General features: G+C 38.2%; 1 protein-coding gene and 1 long non-coding RNA gene across 11 annotated transcripts in view; one reads left to right on the forward strand and one right to left on the reverse strand.

The window, feature by feature from the left end:
* The window catches only part of LOC144303746 (uncharacterized), a 35,892-nt gene that overhangs the window by 7,137 nt on the left and 8,762 nt on the right, over positions 1-19,993 (forward strand). For 3 of the 10 annotated variants that reach the window (XR_013370716.1, XR_013370720.1, XR_013370715.1), the window contains 4 exons: positions 9,617-9,758; positions 9,921-9,966; positions 14,274-14,361; positions 19,753-19,979. Coding sequence is in view for 3 of the 10 variants with exons in the window: in XM_077882124.1 (XP_077738250.1) it covers positions 9,617-9,758; positions 9,921-9,966; positions 14,274-14,334 (249 nt within the window). In the remaining 7 variants the exon portion in view is untranslated. Of the gene's footprint in view, positions 1-9,616; positions 9,759-9,920; positions 10,073-14,273; positions 14,362-15,595; positions 17,652-18,731; positions 18,751-19,752; positions 19,980-19,993 lie in introns of those variants that run through there. The other 7 variants (XR_013370717.1, XR_013370718.1, XM_077882124.1 and 4 more) reach the window with 7 other exon arrangements.
* Positions 16,941-19,993, reverse strand: part of LOC144303747 (uncharacterized) — a 28,547-nt gene continuing 25,494 nt past the window's right edge. Inside the window, exons 3-4 of the long non-coding RNA XR_013370722.1 lie at positions 17,982-18,108; positions 16,941-17,876 (exon numbers count right to left, since the gene is read on the reverse strand). This is a non-coding gene — a long non-coding RNA (uncharacterized LOC144303747). The remainder of the gene's footprint in view (positions 17,877-17,981; positions 18,109-19,993) is intronic.

The following is a 19,993-nucleotide window of genomic DNA, read 5'->3' on the forward strand; positions in this document are numbered from 1 at the left end:
TTTTAGCTTTCTGTCCATATAATTAGGATTTGAGGGACTTTGAAGAATTAATGCTCCTAGGGGCACCTGGGTGGCTCAGTGGTTGAGCAGCTGCCTTTGGGTCAGGTTCTGATCCCAAGGTCCTGGGATTGAGCACCGCATCAGGCTCCTCGTAGGGAGTCTGCTTCTCCCTCTGCCTGTGTCTCTGCCTCTCTGCATCTCTCATGCATAAATAAATAAAATCTTAAAAAAAAGAATAAATGCTCCTATATCTAATTATTGTAGTTCTCTTTAAGGCAATAGTGGTTTGCAACATTCCTAGTATGTTCTCCTAAGCTTTCACTCTGCACCCTCCCCCCTCCATCCCCATATTAGCCAGGACCAGTGTTTTCTACACAGGGGTGCACACATGGATTACAGGCACTGCTAGGAGCTTCCTTTTCCAACATGAAGACCAAGTTAATCTTCAGGAAGTATTTGTAGAATGCCTCTGATTACTACTGAACAATAAGTATCTAGGACAGAGTAGGAGATGCAGCAGCAGCCACAGAAAGAATGAAACACACACTTAATTGGAGAAGCTGTAGGTCCTCTTTAGCTTGTAATTTAACTCAAGATTGTCTTTTCCCTCCCAATTTACCTGTCTGTTTATCAGTTATTTATTAATACTGAGGACATGAAAAAATAGTAGGCTGTATGTAAAGGGTTAACACGGGGCTTGGGCTGATGGAAGAGGAGTGACCTCCCCTCTTTTCTTGGTAAGCTTTCCTTGGCCACCACAGAGGGAAGATAAACCCTGGAATGTTGTGTCTAATTTGCTTTATTTACCTTTGCTCTGTGCAAACTGCAAGGCGGGGGTGGGGTGTGGGGGGGTGGATTCCGTGGGTTGGTATGCAGGCCTCAGGCCAGTAGGACTGGAACAGTTTAAAAGATAGCGGGGAAGTTGAGGGTGGCTTCACTGTGGCCAGTGACCACAGGCATGTCCTGCAGCTGCCCCACCAGCTGTGGGTGATGGGTGGCTTGTGGGTCTTCCGACGACATGCATAGACTGCACTTACTGTACCTCCTGTCCCATTTCCCTCAACAAAGCTTGGCAAACATATTGTTAGCTGAAACCTTGTTTGTGGCTTGTGAGACTGAGTGTCAGTTTGGCCTCGTAACAACCATTGTAGTACCTCCAAGGCAAATTCAAAACTGTTATCTCAGGGGATTTTTGCTTTTTTAGTTTTTTAGCTACTTTGAATTTTATAATTACCAACACATGGTATGTTTTAATATTTCTTCTTAAATACTTGAAAGTCTCAAACTGATTCTTCTTGAGAATTGGCTAAGAACAAAGAAAGATAATCAGTCAATTCTTTAAATTAAGTTCAAGTCATACTCCATTCAAATTCATTCATTCAAATATTGAATGAGCCATGGTGTATGAGGCAGTTAGTGAAGCCGTAGGAATACAAAAATAAATGAACAGGGGCCCCTGGGTGGCTTAGTGGTTGAGTGGCTGTCTTTGGCTCAGGTTGTGATCCTGGGGTCCTGGGATCGAGTCCTGCATCAGGCTCCCTGTGGGTAGCCTCTCCCTCTACCTGTGTCTCTGCCTCTCTCTGTGTGTCTCTCATGAATGAATAAATAAAATCTTTAAAAACAACCAAAACAAAAATAAGTGAACATACACAAAACATCGTTTCCTTTGCAGAACTTATAAAATGTGGGTGTGCTTCCTTAATTGCTGTGCGGGCAGCATTCATTTATTGAAATTGATATTATCATGAACATATAATGGAAAAATGCTCCTCACAATAGGAAAGTGAATATCGACCATGAATAGGGCAAAGCTGTTTTCAAAAGATAGTAATGTGGGAAATTGTTTCACAGTTGGCTGTGGCTGCTTTTCCACTGTAATGGGATAGGTACATGGTGCCATGGAAGACAAGGAGGATCACCGAACCCAATGGTTCCTCTACAGATGGATTGGGGACCTCAAGGCTGGGCTTGGTGATGAGCTAGATTGCTGAATAACTCCGAATGAGGTGGTGGCGGTTGAGTCTAGTCCGTGCCAGCAGGGAGGAGAAAGGTGACTGCGTAAGAGATGGCAGGAGTCTGATCAGGTGAGACTAGCAACTGACTGAATGTAGGAGAACTGAGGAAGAGGTCATTTGTGAGGGAGAAAGTAGGGAATTCAATTTCAGACAATTTGATCCATGTTAACTGTTCTCTAGGCCAAAAAATGTTGGTCCCATCAGTGGCAGAACTTTTGGAAGAACTTTACTTGGCAGAATTAGACACCATCCTCTCATCCTTGGAAATTTATACATTTTGCATCTTTATTAAGGTGCTTATCATGCTGTTTTGCAATCTGCTTATATTTCTGCTCCACCACTTTGGAATGCTTGAGAGCATGGTCTGGGTCATATGTTTATTTTTGCGACCACAGAGTTTAGCACAAATTATGTCCTCAAACTTACAGAATTGACCTTAGTCAGGGACTGAAATATTGATTCTAGTCATGTCATCACTTAAGGATCCTTTTAAAACTAGTTTTCCCTGTAATGAATTTTGTGTTTTAATGGATTTCTACCAAACGAACTGCAATGGTAAAATAATCTCTGGCTTCTGATCAGTTGATATCAACACTGTACTGGTTGAAAAATATTCCAACAAAGAGTAAAGCAATTTGATGTGTTAGCTTTAGCAATGCTAATTAAATATTATCTTCATTCAAATATGAAATACTGAAATAGTTTGAGACTTTCTTTTTTTCCTCCTTAACATTTATATTTAAGATTTATCCCTGTTGATATAGTGAACTGAAACCCATCCTTGCCTAAAAATATTTATTAGGATGTTTTACCCTTAATGCAGGTTTGGTGGTTACCTCTAGGAAGAGAGCAGACAAGAGCTGACAGTGAATGTGTTATTATTTCTACAACGTTGTATTTCTTAAAAAATACTTGGAGCAAATATGGCAAAATATAAACCAACCAAATATGGCTGGTGGGTGCATGGGAAACCTAATTTCTTTTTTTGTATATTTGAAAATTGCATGCTTTAAAAAATGGAACAGCTGATTTCAAATGGCCCTTTTCAGCAACCCATATAAAAAGTTGTTGATATATTTACTCATGAAAAAATATACTGTGAACTTGTCTTGTAAGATTCCAGATTGGAAACATTTGCCTTTAAATTTAAAAAGCATTACTTTAAAAACATTAGAATATATATAAAGAATTCTAATTATTGACAATAGAGGAAGACAGATCACAAGAGATATGAAACTTCCAAAAAGCGAAATCTTGATATTTAAAGTTAAAATGTCTTTAACTCTATGTAACTGAAATTACCACCTTTATTCAGGTGGCTCAAATGTTTAGTCTAGATATCTGTAAAATTCCCAACATCCCTATCCAACAGCCTGCTTTGTAGCACTTCTTTGAGCCAAATATGACCCAAACAAAAGTCGTGAACCCCTGCGCCCTCTCTCCTCAGCACTCCAAACCTGGTCCTCTTGTTCCAGTGACTGGAGTCATGTGAATCAGACACCCATGAAATTCCTTGGTCACTAAGCCTTATAACATTAGTATTCACTTCATTCCATGCTTTCTTTACAGGAATCTTTTTAAGATTGTGTCCACTTTATGAAGATTATTTCAGTTAAACTAGCATTTTGTCCATAAATACACTTAACCTGACATACACAAACTGAAGCACAACCCATATGTGCAAGTCATGAATAGACATACATATATATGACTGTTTATATATATACATTCACACACAGTAGCCAGAACATCAGGAGATACATATATAGATATATAAATATATCAATATAGATATCTATCGATATCTATCTATCATCTATCTATCTAATCAAACATCCTCTTGGGATCTTCCCTTGACTTTTCATCTTTCCTTCCCTTCCCATCTTTTATAAAAAGGCCATGTGAACACTCAGAGACACATAGGGAAGAATGCCATGTGACCACGGTGGCAGAGAATGGAGTGATGCATCTGCAAACCAAGGAGCCCCAAGAATAAGCAGAGCCATCAGAAGCAAGGAGAGAGGTGTGGTTATCCATCTTTTTTTCTCTGCTCACCCCCCACCCCTTCTTACCACGGAGATGTCAGTGAATCCAGTCCAGGCAAGACTAGTGTGGTAAGAAGGTTCTTCCTTGCCGATTCTTTATGTGCTGTAAGTTCCTTCTCAGATAGAAAGAAATGTAGTTTTTATCATCTTCAGTATATTTCCTTATATGCTTAACAGTTAACTTGTTTTCTTATTGTAATAATTTTTCCAACCATTCAGTAGCCTCCTCTGAGTGCTACCTCCTTACCATGCTAGTATGATACTTCACAGAGCTCCTACCAATTTTTAAATATAACATGATCTATCCATACTGGATCTCAAACTAACACAACTCATTGGCAAACTAACATTGTAGGAAAACCAAAGCCACTTGCCCACAGCAACTTGAAGTGAATTTGTTTTTTTTTTTTCTTAAAGATTCATTTCTTTATTTTAGGGAGGGAGGAGCGGAAGGAGAGAGAGAGTCTCAAGCAGACTCTCCACTGAGTGCACAGCCAACATGGGGCTTAATCTCAAGACCCTGAGATCATGACCTGAGCTGAAATCAAGAACTGGCCACTTAACCGACTGAGCCACACAGGTTCCCCTTGATCATGATATTCATAATAAGAGAATCAGTGTGGCAAAATTTGGGTTGTACTTGGGTTGTGAATGCTCAGAAAAAGGAAGTAGTGATCCTTATGAGCCAGCAATGCTTCCAAACAAAATTACAAAAAACCTCATTGTCTTTTTAAATGGAAATAATAACTGTGATCTAGATATTAATAGCCATGATCTAGATATGTTGCTTTTGAATTTTAGCAAACATGTCCCATGATGTTTGGAAGACAAAAATAGAAAAATTTAAGCAGAGTGTCAGAGCATTTAGGTGACCTGCTGATGCTGATTTACCTACGTGGAATTTTCAGTAAATTCAGGGTATAATCAGGGCACAGAATGCAAAGAATGAAGTATCTCTTTCTGCCACAGTCAGCCCCATCTCAGGAAATAGAACTACTCTTCACCCTACGGCTCCAATCATGTGCCTTGAGGTTATTTTTGATTCTTTTCTTTATCTTACTCTTCATATCCAATTCATCAGCAAGTTCTGTCACCCCTGTCAAGAACAACGAAGAGTCTGAGGTTTTACCTGGGCAGAAGTTAGTGAATCATGTGCCATAGTTTCATGGAGACAAAGGACAGCATAGTACAGCAATAGCAGTAGCCTGAGCTCAGCGTTTGTGGCAGTTCTTGGAGTTCCAATATCCCACAGGGTGATGCCCAGAGAGTTGAGTGATACCTGCCCATGCAGTGGGTTGAATTACAGCACAACAACTCTGATATTTGGAAATCCACATCTTTTATAATAGACAGGAAGCCTGTCTCGCCTTTGCTTTGAAGGGTATACTTATTTTCTAGGGCTACCATAACAAAGTGTCACAAACTGGGTGGCTGAAAATAACAGAAATTCATTCTCTCATAGTTCAGGAGGCTGAACGTCCAAAATCAAGTTGTTGGCAGGTTTGGTTCTTTCTGGAAGCTCTGAGGGAAGATATCCACACCTCTCTCCTTGCTTCTGATGGCTCTGCTTATTCTTGGGGCTCCTTGGTTTGCAGATGCATCACTCCATTCTCTGCCACCGTGGTCACATGGCATTCTTCCCTATGTGTCTCTGAGTGTTCACATGGCCTTTTTATAAGGACATCAGACAAAGGACATGGGTCGTAAGTGCTTAGATGTAGGGCCCACCCTTAGCCATTGTAATGTTATCTTAACTCAGTATATCTGCAAAGACCTTATTTCCAAATAAGAAACAGGGTCTTCAATTTTGAGGTTCTGGTGGTGGTGGCAGGAGCAGAAGGACAGGTGTCACAGATTTTATAATCTAATCTGAAAGGTGCCCCTGGGGCTGGCTTCATGGTTGTGTGACTTATGCATTTGCACAGAGCCCTGTGAATTAAAAAAGCCCACGCTTGGCTTACTGCTCTGGTCCTAAATATTACTAGTAAACTACTTGAACCAAGGGCTCTACAGGTTCATTTTGCACTTGGCCCTAAAAATGAGGTAGCTGGTGGTGTCTTATCACTCTTGTATTCTATTGGCTAGTACAGAGTCACTAGATTCAGCCTACACTTAAGGGGAGGAGCTTATACAAAATGTAAATACCATTAGGCAGTGAACATTGGGAGTCATTTTAGAGGCTGTCTATCACATTCTGCCCACCAGCTCCAATGATTCATCTTCCTTGTAAGTGCAAAATATACTCACCACCTCCCAAGGTCCCCAAAATTCTCACCCAATTCTAGTATCACCTCAGAATTTAGAATCTCAGCATCTAAATCAGGTCCAGAGGTGAATGAGGCTCTCCATGTACTTTTCCTTAAGTACAACTTTATGAATATAATTTCTATCTGTGACCTGTGAGACTAAAAAGACAAGTTATCTGCCTCCATACACCCAACATACAATGGTGAGACAGGCAGAGGAAAACTGCCTTGGACAGGTCAGTTCAAATAGGGGGCAAAATAGGAGTCACAAAGGAGTTCTCAATCCATAGCAATTCTGAAGTCCAGCCAGGCAAATATTGGAAGTTCCTTGATTGGGTCTCAAGTTCTGGGAATAATTCCCTAGGCTTTTTTTTTTTTTTTTTTAAGATTTTATTTATTCATGAGAGACACAGAAGGGGGGGAAAGATGTAGGCACACAGAGAAACAGGCTCCCTGCAAGAAGCCCGATGGGAGACTCGATCCCAGACCCTGGGATCACGTCCTGAGACGAAGGCAGAGATGCTCAACCACTGAGCCATCCAGGCGTCCCTCTCTAAGGCTTTTAGTTCCACCCTCCGAACTTGGAGGTGGTTGGTTCCACTTTGGTTCCACTTTCTCATCTATCCTTCCTTTCTTCATAAAAGGTACCAGGTGTTTGCAGCCAAATACTTTTCTTAGCTTGCTTTCTGCAAGTAGAAATTTGGGGGTCCAATGACTTCATTTCCTACTATCTGTCCTTTTGGGCTAAAGCTGGAAGTGTTTCGCCAAATAGTTCTCTCAAATCTTTCTGGATTTTGTGTGAAACTCATTGAATTTTACTCCATTAGACAAAGCCACAATCATACATCTCTTTGAGATAAATTCTTCTCTACTTTTCTTTGCCCATTCTTTCTATCTATCCTTTTATTTATTTTTAATTTTTCAATTTAATTTAATTAAAAAAATCTATTTATACATGATAGACACAGAGAGGCAGAGACACAAGCAGAGAGAGAAGCAGGCTCCATGCAGGGAGCCCGGTGTGGGACTCAATCCCAGGACTGCAGGATCACTTCCTGGGCCAAAGGCAGGCACTCCACCCCTGAGCCATCCCAGCATCCCATCATCTTAATTTAATTTTTAAAAAAGTAATCTCTACACCCAGCTTGGGGCTCAAACTCACAACCCTGAGATCAAGAGGCAGATGCTCTATTGATTGGGCCAGTCAGCTGGCCCCGTCCTTTTAAAAATTGTTAACCTTACCTCACATGATTTTCTATTCTCCTTCTGTTCTTTATGGCATTTATTACTATTTAATATGTTGTATGTTTTACTTATTTGTTTTAATTTTTATCTGTTCCCTCATTTTTCTACCCCAATTATAAGCTACAACAGGTTAGTGAATTTTGCTTGTTTTGTTCATTATTTTATCTGCAGTGATTAGAACAGTGTCAGACATATTCAAAAGAAATGCTAAATAAATAAAATAATTTCAAAAAGGATTTGGAGAGTTTCAACACAGACATTCATCTGCTGTGAAACCTTGTAACATATAGAAATACATGAAAGATCACCTGCTCATGAAGCAAAATCAATAGAAACGACTTTTGAAGTCCTGGTATGAGGATAAGAAATTATAATAAAATACCTCCCTGAACACATATCAAAAAAGACAAACAAAACACATCTCCAACAACAAAAATAATACCATCATACACACACACATAGATTGACACACAGACTTTGGCATTCATTGTTGTGAATAACCAATAATTCCCTGATGAGGGGAGAGATAGTCATCAAACCTGAAATTCTATTATAGAAATTACTTAGAGTAATATATAATTTATAAACAGGATATACTTATAAGTATAAATAGTTAAAATTTTGTCCATATTGGATTATGGTAAGGTTATCATTTTCTTCTCTCTGTATCTTCAATATGACCATGAAAAATATTTAATGATCTTTGTTTTGTACTTAGAATAATTCTGAATTAAAGTCTGTAGAATCCCTCTGTTATTCTCCAAGTTAACAATTTCTGATTGATTTATTTGGCTAAACAAATTGAGTTGAAATAATTTGTTAAAATAGTCTATTTTCAAGTTCTGGTATAGGAATCTGTAATAGATTTTTTCCCTTTTATGCCAGCAACTGAGAATTGGGTTTTTAGGTTAGAAGCTGCATTCTTTTCTTCTCCTCGAAGTAGAAGCACATCCAAAAGGGAAGGTGTCAATCCCATTGTATTTTTTTTCAGTATGACCTTCTCTTTAGAAGCCAACTGAGTATAACCAGGGGATGAATCTGAGGGCCCTGTGGAGCAGTTTGTCATTTTGCTGCATAGTGTTGGCTTACTAGTATGGGCTGAATTTTGTCCTCTTCTCCCCCCAAATTCATATATTAAAGTCCTAACCCCTAGGACCTCAGAGTGTGACTCTATTTGATACAGGATCTTTAGAGAGGTAATTTAGTTAAAATAAGGTCATTAAGATAGGCCCTAATCCAGTATGACCAAAGTCCTTACAAAAGTAGGAAATTTGGACACAGAGATGTACAGAGGGAAGATGATGTGAAGATACAGGAAGAAGACAGTCATCTATAGAAACCAATCCTGCTGACAGCTTGATCTGGAAAATCTCTCTCCAGACTGTGAGGAAATAAATTTCTATTGTGTAAGCCACTCAGTTTGTTATACTTTTTTTTTTTTTTTAGTTTGTTATACTTTTTAATGTCAGCCCTAACAAACTGAATTCTCATCTCCATTTGTCTTCTGGATGCCACTGACTCACTAGGATCTTTTTTAGGGAGGAAGCTGAAAGTGTGGTCTGAAGGTCTTCTGTCTCTGTAGAAGCAGCTCATAGTATTGGACAAATAAACCAGGGCTGTGCCTTCTCCAGCCTGTGCGAGAGCAGGGCAGCAACCTCCCTCCCCATCTTAGCTCCCCATCATGTTTCTGCCCAAAGAACAAACACGTTAATTATTTTTCTTCTTCCTCTTTTGCTTCTGCCTCCACTTTTTCCCCCTTTTATAAACTGCCAAGATTCTATTGGTCAGCATCCAATCCTAGTTAATTACCCAATCTAGTTATCTTGCATCATCCAAGGGAAAGCACTATCAGAATGACTAAAAATAGGTTAAAACACCAGTGACAGCAAATATTTTTTCCCAACAGAGACCTATAAAGGACACATCTCATCTTTAAATAATATGTATCTCATCCTGAAATGCCTTTTTCAGAATATACTCATTGCTTCCACATCTGAACCATATCTGAAGTAGATTCCCACACTACTCTTTGCGTTCCTCCTTTTCTTTCTTTTTCTTTTTGCAGATCCTGGTCACAATGGGAACCATGATCTCTCTGCTTTATATCTGGCTGTATTCCCAGAGCTTCCATTTCCATGTGGCACATCTTTATGCTCGCTTTGGGTATCCCAGTGCCCAACTTATTGTTGGCCAGAGATACCTGAAAGGTAACTTCTGGTGCTCATTTTACTGGGGAGCTATGGGAGTGGGGGATGAGGGATGGGACTTGCTCTTTGGATTTCTGAATCTGTAGGTTTATAAAAGATTTTAGCATCAAGCAGTTAACAGAGTCTTCTTTTTTTCCTATGATATCTTTTGTTTTTACCCAGGAGCTGGTGTGGTGAAGGATGAAGAGATGGCAATGTATTGGTTTAGGTATGAAAGACCAATCTACCAAGAGCAAAACTGCAGAGTTATTTCAGGAAGTGCTGAATAGAAAATCTTATGATTTTTGGTGCTTTTTTCCTAGAATGAAAATAAGGTAGAGATATAAACTCTATTAATATTTAAGTCTTGGTACCTTCTCTACTTTTTCCACTTGGTGGAGAGGCAGGAGTAGTGGTGGAGGTGATGTGGCTGATGCATTGAAAAACAGTCTACATCATGTAAGCAAACAATAGATTAGCTTTAAAAGAGCTAAATTGGGGGTGCCTGAGTGGTTCAGTGGTTAAATGTCTGCCTTCAGCTCAGGTCATGATTCAGGTTCCTGGGATCCAGCCCCTGCATCAAGCTGTCTGCTCAGCAGGGAGTCTGCTTCTCCCTCTGCCCTTCCCTTTGCCTTTCCTCCTGCTCGTGCTCACTCTATGTGCTCTCTGTCTCTCAAATAAATAAATAAAATAGTTTTTAAAAAGCTCAGTTGGAACACATGTAACGTTCTAGTTGAGATTTAGCACATCAGTAATTTTATTAACAGTGCTATGTGCTAGCATTACCGTATTAAAATTCTGAGCTCTTGACCATAAAAGACACATTAATTTGAAGTTTTAAAGTAGAAATACATATTTCTTATTGTTTAGTCCATTTTTTGGCTTAAATTTTATGCAACTGGTTTGTATTCAGTGTTCTAAATTTTTCACAGGCAGCTTTCTTTTCTTTTTTTTTTTTTACGATTTTATTTATTTATTCATAAGAGACACAGAGAGAGGCAGAGAGAGGCAGAGAGAGGCAGAGACAGGAGAACCAGGCTCCATGCAAGGAGTCCGATATGGGACTTGATTCTGGGACTCCAAGATCACGCCCTGAGCCAAAGGCAGAGGCTCAACCGCTGAGCCACCCAGGCGTCCCAACACAGGCAGCTTTCTTAATTCTGACTGTATAATATTGGCCTGATGAGTCCTCACAGAAAAATATACAATATTATATGTTTAGTTTGAGAAAATAAGAATTACTTTAGAAAAATACACTTGAACACTCCACCTCACACTCTAGAGGTTAAAAAATAGAAACGGTCTCTGAGATGCTTGAAACTCTTTTTATGGAGACTGTGATAGAAAATAAGGACAAATTAGATGCAAAGCCAGAGTCACTTAATATAGAGAATGGGCTTTGAGTTCATGCAGTCTCAATTTACTTGTTACCATACTCTCTAAACTGTGTTGTCCAAAATGGCATACACTAGCCACAAAGATTATTGAGCACGTGAAGTGTGGCTAGTCTGAATAGAGAGGTAAAATACACACCAGATTTCCAAGATTTAATGTGAAGAAAGGAATATAAATTATATAGTTAATAATTCTTTATATTGATTACATGTTGAATAATAATGTGATAGGATTAAATAAAATATATTACTTAAATTAATTTTACCTATTTCTTTTAAAACTTTTAATGCAGTGACCAGGAAATTCAAAATTATGTATGGCTTGCATTATATTTCTATTAGATGATGCTGATGTACACTGCTGTACAGGATCTTATGATCCTGAGAAATGTTCAGTTATCTGAGAGAGAAGTGAACACATTTATGACTTTGCTATTACCCATGAACTGATGAGCTTATTCTTCTCAGATGTTGCCTTCCTTTTCTCTAGAATAGTGGTTGACAAACTTGGCTTCGTATTAGAGTCTCCTGGGTAGTTTTGAAACATGCTGATGCTTGGCTTCAGATTGACTTAAGTGAACAGAAAAAGCTCCCCAAGGGACTGTAAATGTGTAGTCAGGTCAAACCACTACTCTAGAAGTCTGCAGTGATTATAAAGTAAACATAAACCAGCAGAGGAAGCTATTTCAGGAACTCATTTCAACACAAAGTTGAAAATGGATATTCTGATAAAGTTCACCTGGCAACAGAAAAAGTAACTTTGAGAATCAGGAAGGAATGGCATGGCTATAGTGGAGCTAAATGTGGTTGGTGATTGACTAAACGAGGCTGAAGCCCCTGCAACTGGGAGTGTAGGCCACATACCTGCAATGTTGGCATCACCTGGCAGGCACTTGCTATAAATGCAGCATCTGAGACCCTAACCCAGCCCCCCAAGCAGAGATTTCATTTCAACAAGGTTCTAGGGTGACTAGTATGTGCATTAAACTTGCCCTGAACAACATTTTGGAAGCCAGGTTCTGTCTTCCATGGGATAGTACAATTAAAGGCCAGTATGAAAAATGAAAAACCTTTCCATCTTTCAGTGATGGCATCCCTTGTCAGGAATAGGGTGGGGAAAGCATTACAAAAACAAGACCTTCCCTCATGTGCTTTTAAAACAGGATTTACAGTTAATGACTTACAAAATAATTTATGACTAATAAGGAAAACATTGAAAAAAAACAAAAATCACATATGTCCTATCACACAGTGAAGACTACTGTAAACATTTTGATGGATATTCTTCTAGATTTTTTTCAAATGACATATGTATAATATTCCTTAATTTACTTGAAGATTCCCCTATTTATGTTTAGTCCTTTTCCTAGTTTCTTACTATCACAAACTGCTGTTGGAAAGAGCCCTTCATCTATATCTTTTTGTACAGCTGATTTCCTTACCAAAAAAAGAAAAAAATCACTAAAAATAGAACCATCAGGCCAGATAAGTATCATTTCTAAAGCTTTTGGTACATATTGAAAAACTATTCTGAAAGGTTGTCCAAGTCCACTCTAGTATATATTCACAGATTTAAAAATATTTTTAAAATTATTTATTAATCTTTACCAACTGGAATAACAACATAAGCTGTCTCATTTAAAATTTATCATTTTTATCAATTATAAAGTTGAACATTTTTTTAAAAACATGTCTTGTAATTTTTGTTTCTTTTTCTGCGAATTGTCGGTTCATGTTGTCTGCCCATTTTTTCTCTGACTTTTATTTTTCCACTAATTTTCCAAAATTTTCATGCATCAAAAATAGCAAACTTATGTACATTTCCTTGTATTTCTGACAATTTTTCCCTAATCATAACTAACTTGAAAAAAAACTGCAAAGTAAGAAGGCAATAATTCTATTATTCATGTTGTCCAATATAATGGCCATCAGCCACATGCGGCCATTTAAATTTAAATTAATAAAGATAAAAAATTGAGTTCTTGGGGCATCTGGGTGGCTTAGTTGGTTAAGTATCAGATTCTTGATTTTGGTTCAGGTCATGATCTCAGAGGTGAGATCAAGCCCTGCACTGGACTTTCTGCTGGGCATGGAGCCTGCTTAAGATTCTCTCTCCAACTCGCTCTGCCTTTTCCCTCTAAAAATAAATAAATACATCAATAAATTAAATAAATAAATACATATTCAGTGTTTTTTTTTAAGACTTTATTTATTTATTCGTAGAGACACAGAGAGAGAGAAAGGCAGAGACACAGGCAGAGAAAGAAGCAGGCACCACGCAGAGAGCCTGACATGGGACTCCATCCAGGGTTTCCAGGATCATGCCCTGGGCTGCAGACGGCGCTAAACCGCTACACCACCGGGGCTGCCCCTATATTCAGTGTTTTAGTTGCACTATATACATTCCAAGTACTTAATAGCCACATGTGTGTAGCAGCTACTCTATTGGACAGAGCAGATATAGAATATTTCTATCTTTGGAGAGCTCTATTGGAGAGTACTGGCATATCCCATTTATACTACAGCAACTGGAAATAGTGCTTAAGGATTAGCTTATATTTTACCAAATTCCTAACATTCCCAGATGGTTCTTTCCTGTATTTTGATTTCCTGTGTATTTTGGAGAGAAGAGTATAATTATTTTGATATTTGGAAAAGCCAACAAATACGTTTGGAGCAAATAAGTGATTTAATTATTCTTATATTAGTTTTAAAATAAGTATTGCACAGGGGATCCCTGGGTGGCTCAGCGGTTTGGCACCTGCCTTTGGCCCAGGGTGCGATCCTGGAGACCCGGGATCGAATCCTACGTGGGGCTCCCAGTGCGTGGGGCCTGCTTCTCCCTCTGCCTGTGTCTCTGCCCCTCTCTCTGTGACTATCATGAATAAAAAAAAAAAAAAAAGTAAGTATTGCACATGCTTCAAATGAGAGACATTTTTTAATGAGACTTTTTAATGTTTGTCTAGATCTATAATAAGATGGTTCCCACTAATGGTTACATATTTGTATTGGCACTTCTTTTGATTTTACTAAGGACATACCTTTTTGTGAGACTGTTTCCTTGTTTTTTATTGCATACTCACTCCCCACCACCCTTCCAGCCCATATAACCAGTCCCCTTTTCTTTTCCTTTCTTTTTCAGACAAGCCTCCAAGCAGGACCATCCCTATGCTTCCTTTAAACCTTGCAGTAGGAAAACTTAAAAACATGACTGGATCCATGGAAGTAGGGTAATGAAATTAGCTGTCTTTTCTCTTCTAGTTGAGATGTCATTCCTTCTAAACCTGCCCCCATATGTTACCTGCAATTGACAGACAAAAGTGTTTTATATATAGTTCACTTCCTACTCTTGCCTTTTTATGTACTTACATTGTTATGAGTTATGATAAAAGTCACAAAGTAAGGGAATCCAAGATTCATACATGTGCATAGATTCCACTGGTTATATTCTTAAGGCATTCCATGAACTTGAGACGAAAGGCCAGGTTATTTCACGGTCCTTACAGTCTCCTACACCTTGGGTATACCATCTTTATGGCCTTATAGAATTTTCATATAAACAGAATGAAACATAAGAATCTAAGGGAGATAGCTCTCTTTGGGCACATTCTCCCTGTGTTTATTGCACTAATCCTCTTCTGGTTACTTGTAGTCATCAAGAGAAGTACGACTATTTTCTCTGGAGAAGTTCTCAATGTTTTTGAATAGTTCATAGTCTGTGACATTTTTTTATGCAGCTATTTTGAGACAGAGATATTTTGATAGGGTCCCAAAAATAAACCATTAAACTTTCAGCTTGCTTTTTATTTCAACTAATGTAACTGACATATATTCCATTACCAAGTAATGCATACAACCTCCTCCTTCAAATTCTATCCTTTAATCTACCTCAGACTGGTGAGTAGACAAGATTCAGAAAGAGGGATTCTCAGTGAGGCGCTGATAGATATAGAGTGAGTTTTGGGAATGGACATAACACTCAGGGATATTAGTTGCATGCATAATTTGGTAATGAAATTTTGAAATGATCTTTCCAAGGCAGCCAAGTCAAAATGGTATAGTCAATATGTTCTCTTATGACTGACAGCTGGTAGTTTCACAGCTGATGGACAGGCATGTCGAGTGGGGCCTGTCTCCAGTTACCACTTCCAAACTAGAATTTAGAATTTGCTTGCAAGAGAGGGGTCTCAGACACTACCTAAGAGTCTTGGCTAGAAAAACTCGTCTAAATAGGGGAAAAAAAAAATCCAGCTGGACTATGATGCTGTAAGACTATTTCTTCATGTGGCTTTGATTTTATTATGAAGACACCTATGATGAAACTCAGATGAAACAGCACGTATTTCCCTCAATACCTTAGAATGAGTCCAAACAGGTGTTAACCTGGCCTTAGCCTAAACATTGGACATGCAGGTGCTTTCGGTTTACTTTTTCTTTACACGACTAAATAACTGCCTCTTCTAGGGATGTAGAGATTCTCCTTAATGTTGGTGCAAGACAGGGGATTCAAGAAGCTCAGGAACTTCTGGAGAATGTTATTTGGACCAGAAGCAAGCTCTTGCCAGCTACAAGAATTAGGAGTTTTTACAAACCGTAGTGTGTGTGCTGCACACTTCCTGGATCGAGACACTTCCCTCTCCCTCACTCACTGTTGCCTTGCAATGCTCAGTGGAACTTTAAATGGAAGTGGCTTTTAGTTATAGTTTTATATGCTGCTGCATCATCAATTTGCTGTTCAAAATCCTTTAAGCAAGGTATTGCTTGTGTTTTCCTGGGATCCAAGTTTGAGCTCTTCTGGATGGAGGAATATTTCATTTGGATTTCATTACTGCTCACCTCAGCTTAGTTTCAAGTCAGCGAACATTATATGAAGTGGTAGGAGGGAAAGAAGGAAGGAACCTGTCACCAGAGATTTGGCTTCTTGGATGTGTTAGTTGGCACCCACAGATCACTGAAGGAGCTAAACTCGTCATTAGCCTAATCTATGACATGTGGTGTTCTGCTTAAAATAAACTTGTTTTCTTGTCTCTAAATTTCAATTATCTGCTCTATTAGATTTCTATGGTATTTTATTGTATTACTTTTTGTATTACTTTGTGTAAAAAGTCCTTTATGGGGAAAAAGTTAAAAGGCTGTGAATATTGCCAACAAAAGAAAAAAGGATAAAATGTAAGATCTCACATTTACTGAGCACCTGTCATGTTGTAAGGTTTTTTCCTAACTGCTTTTAAGTATTTTAGCATTTATTAGTTATAAATCCTTATGAGGTGGATTGTGTCATCATTCTCATTTTACAGATGTGGGAATAAATGTGTAGAAGTCAAGTAATATGTGCAGGGTCATAAAATGAGAGGTAGAATAAGATTTTGAAATTCTTAACTAGTTCTGCTACCATTACTCTCTCAAATCTCCTTCCTAACAATTTCAAATATTCTCCAAGAGCAGCTACTTGGTTTATTAGGAGTACATAGTGAAAACTTGAGAACTTGCCTTAGCTCAATAGCTCAATAACTCAGCCACATTTTCTGTCTTTTCTTTTTCTTTTTTTTAAGCATGAACAACATATACCTAAACTTTTAAAGAGGCATTTTAACCTTAAATATAGTTACCTTTATTTATTGCATTTAGATTATAGCACAATTCAGAAACATGTGAGGATGACAAAAATGTCAAATTAGAATTCAATAAAATGATTAAGCTGTTTAAAATACTTTTTTCATGTTTAAGTTTGAGTATCAAATTTATACTGTATGCAAGATGACTGAATCTTAGTCAATCTTTTGAAACTGCTTAAAGTCATAAAGCTGAAGAGAAATCAAAACGGCTGCGCTGATGCTTTGGTGAACTTCTATCTTAAAGTAACCTCTTTCCTCTCCTTCCCAAATCTTCCCTCCTCCCTTCTTAGCCTTTTGTTTCGAGAACCCAATACCACCCTAAAGACAAGATGAAGGAGGCTAGTAGCACTTAGACAATTCCTGTCAAAATGGACTAGATCTTGTATTTCCCTATAACCCCTCCCCAACCCCAGCCCCTTCCTGTGGGAGGGCTTGCAGTTTTTAAAGGCCTTAGCCTGCTTGCTATAGCCTCCTTTGCTCCGCAAAGCAATAAAGCTATTGTTCCTCTTTATCCCAAACTCTGTCTTCACACTGTATTTTGATTCCAAAGCACAGGGGTTAGTTTTAATAACACTTCTTGTCCAAACTTGCTCAAACTCACAAAGATGTTGATGAAATGGTCCAAGATCGTTTTTTGTTCTGCTTTCATATTTCATGAAGCAATTAAAAACCTTCCAGTATAGAAAATCCAAAATACATAAACTAAATTCTTCACTTGAACTGTTGATAACAGTTCCACTTTTAAGAACTTACATTTTCCCAGAGGACACAGTCTTCATTTCAATCTATATTGTTTGAGATAAAGCTCTGGAAATTTTATCCTGAGCCATGAGTATTCATTTGCATAATACTAGGGCAAAACTTTCTGGCATCATGTAAATGATTTTTTTTTTTAGACTTTCACAATGATACCACTTTACTGCATTGCATTCTAAAGCAGTATATCAAAGACTTGTTTATAGTGACAACCAAAGCCTGCCATTATGCTGCTACCATAGAAATAACCACTACCTGGTGTTCAATGTCTTTATTTTTAAAAATTCCTTTAGTTGATGTCTATGAATATCTCCAACTAACATTGATTTTAGGTATTTGAGGGTGTTAATATGTCTTCTAACAGCTCTTCATTGCTGAAATAAAGTGGTAGAGTAATTCAAGTTATTGAAAAACATAACTGCAATTAGAAAGGCCAGTTGGGACTCACTATAAAACCCCTTCAATTTTGACTTTCTTACCACTTGAGTGTTAAATAGGGCATGACCTGCCAGTCCACTGAGCCAATTGAAGCCAAACCCTTCATGCAAAACCAAAGTGTGAAATATCAGGATTTCCCTGACTCCAAAGATCTTCTTGCTTTCCTTTCTGTAATTGGGGAAAGATTCAAGCGGGAAAAGCAAGAAACAAGAAAGAAATTGAAGGGAGGAGGCGGGGAGAGACAGAGACAGACAAGAGGACACAAATTTGTAAATATTTGTTGGCTTAGAGAGAGAGACCAGATTTTGCTGCCCCCTTCCTTCCCCTGTACTCCTTATAAGTCACAATGGTTGAGACTCTGCTCTCTTGTCTATGCCCCCAGGTTCCTGTTTAATTGTTTTGATATCTTGATCTTTTTTCTTTGCAAGGCAGGTCTGCCTTGGCATCAATATATAAAAATATTTTACATTCAGGTATAGATTTATGGAACACAGATCTTAGGCCTTTAACTCAATGAATTTTGCACATTATCACCTGCATAACCACCAGTCAGAAGATTTTGATTTCCAATATTCCTTCCTAATCTATTCCTCCAAGTAATCACTCTCTTGTTGTCTATCACTTCTGAGTAGTTTTGCCTGCTTGTGAATGCTGTCATATTTGTGTGTAAATTTGGTTTAAAAATTGTACTATATAGTCTGTTGTATCTGTATTCTTTCACTCATGCTTGTTTGTGAGATTTATTGTCATTGCCTGCAGCTGAAGTTAATTCATTCTCTTTTTCTGGACAGTATTCCAGTGTATGATGTCACTACAATATATCCTTTCTACTACTCATGGGAGTTTAACTTAAATGGTTGTTTCCAGTTTCTGGTGATTACCAAAAGAATGCCTATGAAAATTCTTGTATGTGTCTTTTGATAGATATATGCACTAATTTCTTTTGGATATATATCCAGGAATGGAGTTGTTGGGTAGAGGGTACACACAGGTTTAGCTTTAGTTTGTTCTGCCAAATATTTCTGCAAAGTGGTTGTGCCATTTTACACTCCTACCACCAATGTTTGAGAGTTCCAGTTTCTCCACACCCTTGCCAACATTGAGATAGGTCAGTCTTTAAATATAATCTCTTCTGGTCATCGCAGAGTGTCATCTTACTGTAGTTTCAATTTGTATATTTCTGATGAGTAATAGTGGGGAACACTTCTGTTTGAAAGAGTTTATGAAGAGTGTATGGGTCTTAAATGCAGCATGTTTTGCATTTAAGATCCCCTCAAAAGAGCCTGTCTATAGTCTCCTGGAGTTGAACTTTCTAGTGTGGCCACATGCTCAGAGGCACATGGGATAGACTAATGGTGCAAACCGAAATAGTGATTAGGTGCCTTTCAATGGTCTCAACAGAGCTAGGGTTTTGGAGTTAAGTTTTGTCACCGTAGGATTCCCTGGGGTAATGGATATAAGCTCAGTCAGGAAACCAACGAGAATTATAACTGGTAGTTCAAACAAATTTCTTATGACCATGCTTTATTACAGACTTTTGTAAGGTACAATCTATATATACTGCTTTGGGAAGAACTATCAAATCAGGCCATTTAGTAAGATTCATTGAATCTTGATTCCCCAAGTTACCTTAAAGCAGTGCCAATATCTGAATCAACTTTTTGGATTCTTAGCCTAGGGTCCAACTCAATACTAGAAGTTATCAATGTAGCACTTTAAATTCTTAATGAGTCTTTGATATCTACTCATTTTTTTTTTTTTTTTTGGCTAAAGAAAGCATAGTAAATCCTTCTCTCATTCTTCTACTTGCAGCTCACTCTGTTCTCTCAAGAAGGCAAGAGAGCACACTTGCATGTGTGCCAGTTTGAGAAATGATTGCACTAGTTTTGCAGTCTCAAACAAATGGCGTCAACTTTCAGAGCCTATGTTCCCTGAGCTGTGTGTGCCTTAATCAGTAGCTTTGGTGTTGACGTGAGGATTACATGAGCTTTAAAAAAAGCATGTAGTGCAATTCTTTGCCTGATGTGATCATATTGAAGGTGAGTATATTAGT

Source organism: Canis aureus, chromosome 33 (assembly GCF_053574225.1).
Source record: "Canis aureus isolate CA01 chromosome 33, VMU_Caureus_v.1.0, whole genome shotgun sequence".
NCBI lineage: Eukaryota > Metazoa > Chordata > Mammalia > Carnivora > Canidae > Canis > Canis aureus.